General features: G+C 31.5%; 1 protein-coding gene across 1 annotated transcript; it reads right to left on the bottom strand.

Annotated features, from left to right (window-relative positions):
• Nucleotides 1-205: 205 nt before the first annotated feature.
• TAS2R10 (taste 2 receptor member 10) lies at nt 206-1,317 on the bottom strand. Its single transcript, XM_008068182.1, has one exon. It carries the CDS (start codon nt 1,260-1,262, stop codon nt 357-359), a length of 906 nt encoding a protein of 301 aa, XP_008066373.1. The 5' UTR covers nt 1,263-1,317; the 3' UTR covers nt 206-356.
• Between the last annotated feature and the right edge of the window lie 3,149 nt (nt 1,318-4,466).

The following is a 4,466-nucleotide window of genomic DNA, read 5'->3' as shown; positions in this document are numbered from 1 at the left end:
AAAAAGTAAAATGAGAAGTCTTCTTTTAGATACTTATTCTCATCATCATAACCCTTACAGTGAATAGTCTCCACACTGATATTATTCCTCTGGGAAGTATGTGAGAAATTGCAGCGTAGGGAAGCTGAATAAACCTCTAAATTTTAATGTGAGATTACAGTCTCACTAAAAAGTGAGATTTTCCAAGATGCAGTCAAAACAATTGTGGAAGATATCAGTGGTGTTTAATAACGTGGTTAAAAAACAATGCAAGAATGCAGTGCAAGTGAAGCAGGTCTTCAAGAATTTAATCACTGGATTACTGTCCTAGAACATTCACTTCTCCCCTGGCTTGTCTATGTGGCTCTGAGATTTTTTTACCCTTTCTTACAGCACTTTAATTGCTGCAGTACCTTCAAAGAGGCTTGCTTTAGCTTGCTGTTTCCTAGAATTAGGATAAATGAATGACCCCAGGGATAGATGTTTGTAGTTGTCATTCCAAAAATAAACAGCAGTTTGTTTTCTGGCACAAAAAAACATGATATTTCTATGACAATGCCTATAGAATGTAAGATCAAGAGGATGATGAAAGATATCAAAACTTTAATGGCCTTCACATGAGCTTCTGTGTTGGAGTCTTTGAATCCTGTGACATTCAGTTGTATCTGCCTGTTGTGTCTCCAAAGGGAAACAATCAACAAGAAACATGTAATTAGGGATAGTGTAAATAAGAAAATGACTCCCAGATTTAGCAAAATCTGTTTCATAAAGAATTCACTTTTATCCATGTTGAGATGCCAGGCTGTGACATTCTTCATTTTATAATCATTAATAATCTTCACAATTTGTGGAAAAGTAAGTAACAGCGAAATAAGCAAAGATCCCATCAGAAGAGGGATAACCCTATTGATTCTACTCTTCAACCAGAGAAATATGTAGTTGGAAAAATTTGCTATCTTCAGGAAATAGAATATGATGAGGCTAGCGGCAAACCAGGTACTTGATTGATTGATAATTACCCATAGGTAACTAATATAGTCAATTAGGTTACCAGAAGCATACATAGCTGGAGAGAATACCTTTATAAATCCATCTGTAATTACTATCAATATCAAACAAATTCTAGAAATAGCTAAGCCAATGAGAATAAAGGCAATCATGGAGAACTTATTCTTGACACAGTCAATGCAGTTTACAAGTCCGATAAATCCATTCCCTAAAATCCCCAGTATTGATACACTAATCAAAACAAACATGAAGATGCTGTCCACTACACTTAGCATATCTTCCAATCTTTAATCAAGCTTCTTTACATCTATTTTAAATTACCTGCTGCAGAATGAGGCATATATTGACTGCTTGATAGAAGGATGATTTTCCTCTCTTTTATTATTATATAAGGTCTTAAACGTGCCCCCAGTAATGCCTTGCAATGAAATCAGAAATATATTCATAGCGACCCCTCCAATTGCATCTATAAAACTTAACTAGTCTAGAGAATGCATGCTCAACCTGAATGACTATCTACAATTTGTTAAGATGCAAATTAAAGTTTCTGTTTCATGGATTTTACTTGTCATCCTGAGACTATTTTGCATTTAGTAAATTAAATTGTTCAGAAGTGCCAACATATACCTACAGGATACAAAACACAACAGAAACAAATATTTGACTTTATCGCCTTCAATATCAGATCATTATCATTTATGTTGTTTATATTCAGGCTAGATATATAAAGAAAAATACTATATGGAAGTGACCAATAAATTTAGCTATTGAAGACACTTACGCTAAATGATTAATTTATTTTTAAAGAAAAATATAAGCTCAACACTGGATATGATAAACTTAACCAATATTATCTTAGAAAACTGTTGCTATGTTTTTATGCATATAGTTATTACATCCATGACGCAGAAGATTATGTTGATCATTCTTAACATGAAAGGCTCTTAGAAATAGTCTCTTAGTTTAGTATATCCAACTTTGATGGCACTCACTCATTCATTTACTCAATAAGTATTTCCTGAATTTCTAAAGATAACAAGCTCTTTTCTGGTCACTGAGGGAATATAGTAGCAGATGGGATCTCAAAACTGGTATGATTTATGGAATTTGTATTCTAATAAAGGAGACAAGAAACAATTAAATAAACCAATATATTGATCCAAAAACTAAAAGTGAAATCTAATATTTTTGTGCTTTTATTATGTTTCTAGCATTATGTTAAATACTCATTTTCTCATTTTAACTTCACAAGTCTTCAATCCATTAAGATAGGTGCTATTTTAATCTTTGAATAAAAAATTAAGTTTTAGAGAAGACCTTCTTCCATGTATGCTGACATAACTTCCATAATTAAAATTGCACGATGAGATCACACTGAAATATCAAGAACTATAGGAACAGACTATGAATGACAGCAAAACAAAAACAAATAAGTGAAAAGCAAGCAGTAAACTTAGAATTCACATAGAATGCACACATTGCAATTTATAGATAAGAATATGCATAGATATATTAGCTATGTAAACACTGTCTTAAAAAAGGATGCAATTTCAGAGAGGAGCAGCAACAAGAGACTGGCAGAAAAAAATGTGAAGATTTAGGGACATAACTTATAGGATGAAGAATGTAATTATACTAAAGGTAAATGAACTAATTACTCCAAGTAAAGGCAAGTCATATTGAGAAGCAAGATTTTAAAACTCCAACAATTCACTGCTTACATGAAATACAATTTATTTATCTACTTACTTTAAATAATGGAGTTTATTGACTCATATATTAGAAAATACAGAGGTAGACCTGACTTCTGGGTTTATTGATCAAGAATCTAGTTTTTTTGTTTGTTTGCTTGTTTTTTCCTGCCTCTCTGCTCTATTATCCAAATTGTTGTCTTCAACCCAAAGCAGACTTTCTTTTCAGGTCTGGAAAGGCTGCCAAAAGTAGCTGGGTTATTTGATTTCTTGAAAATGCCCAAGAAGAAGGAATGCTCTTCTTCAATCATCAGGCAAGTGATCTGAGCTACTGCCAATTCTTGTGGGCAGTAGAATGCCATGTGTTCGTCATCATGAGGCCTCAGTCAATACAATTTAAATATTTAAAAAATCCAGGAAGTTTGAAATTAAAATGGTGGAAAAATAGATCAAGCAAACGTTAGTCAAAATAAATTTGGTGTAACTATAATAATTATCATATGTAGTAGATTTTGAGGTGAAAAGCAGTATTAGAGAAGAAAAGGGGAGTATATTTTATAATGATAAAAATACTTGAATCAACAGAAAGATATAACAATCTTAAAATTTATGCACCAAAAAACCTAGCAGATATTTACAGAAAAGAAAAAAAGGACAAGTCTGAATTCATAACAAAGTTTGTAAAATACATAACTCAATAGCTCATATTAGGAATAGACCCAAAGTCAATAAAGACAGAGAATATCTGAAAAACAGTTTGACAAACTTGATGTGCTCAAGAATGAAATAATCCACATTCTTATCAAGTGCACATGGACTATTTTTACCAAAATTGACCATATGTGAGTCCATAAGAATATCTCACCAATGTTAAATGAATAAAACTTTTCAAGAATATTCTCTGGTCCCAAAGAAATAAAATTAAGTTCAATAACAAAAAGGTGACTAAAAAAGGAAATAACTTACTAAAATGTAAAAATCTATATATTCTTTCAGTCAAAGATGAAATAAAAACAAAAATAAAAAATATTTTGAAATAAATAATACAGAGTGAGTATCGTTTATCAGAAATGTGTGGGACCAGAAGTGTTTTAAATTATTTTTGAATTTCAGAACATTTGCATTATGCCATTAAGCATACCTAATTCAAAAATCTGAAATTCAAAATGCACCAATGAGCATTTCCTTTTGGTGTCATGTTGGTACTCAAAAGGTTTTGGAATTTGGGGCATTTTTTGAATTTCAGATTCTCAGATTAGGAATACTCAACCTGTAGTGAAGAAATGATTTACTAAAGTTTGTGTAACTCATTTGAAGCCATTCTTTGAAGTATAGTTTTACTGGTCAGGCATGGTGGTTCATGCCTGTAATCCCAGACTTTGGGAGGCTGAGGCCAGAGGTTTACTTGAGGCCAAGAGTTCAAGTATAATAATATATAGAAATATATCTCTTACAAAAGAAGAAAGGCTAAAAATAAACAAATTTTGTTTTTATCTCCAGGAGCTAGAAAGTTAAAAAGAAAAGTAAGAAAACTGAATTCAAGAAATTATAGAAACATTTGAAAACAATGAAATAGGAAACAATTGGTATTGTAATGTGCCAATGTTAGTCAAAAGAAAAAGAAAGAAAATACAAATTGCTACTTTTTTTTTTACAGATATCAAAAATATTATATTATGAACAAGTTCATACAAAGTTCCTTCAAGGGAACTTCAAGATTACAAGCAAATGCAGCCTAAACATAGATGCAAAAATTCCAAACAAAATGTCAGTAAATAGGATTCAGTG

This window comes from Carlito syrichta, unplaced genomic scaffold (assembly GCF_000164805.1).
Source record: "Carlito syrichta isolate Samal-C Ts95f unplaced genomic scaffold, Tarsius_syrichta-2.0.1 Scaffold309891, whole genome shotgun sequence".
NCBI classification, from domain to species: domain Eukaryota; kingdom Metazoa; phylum Chordata; class Mammalia; order Primates; family Tarsiidae; genus Carlito; species Carlito syrichta.
This window is presented reverse-complemented; position numbering and strand designations above follow the sequence as displayed.

Coding starts and splice junctions, on each gene's coding strand:
- TAS2R10 (XM_008068182.1), bottom strand. CDS start 1,262: ATGCTAAGTGTAGTGGACAGCATCTTCATGTTTGTTTTGATTAGTGTA.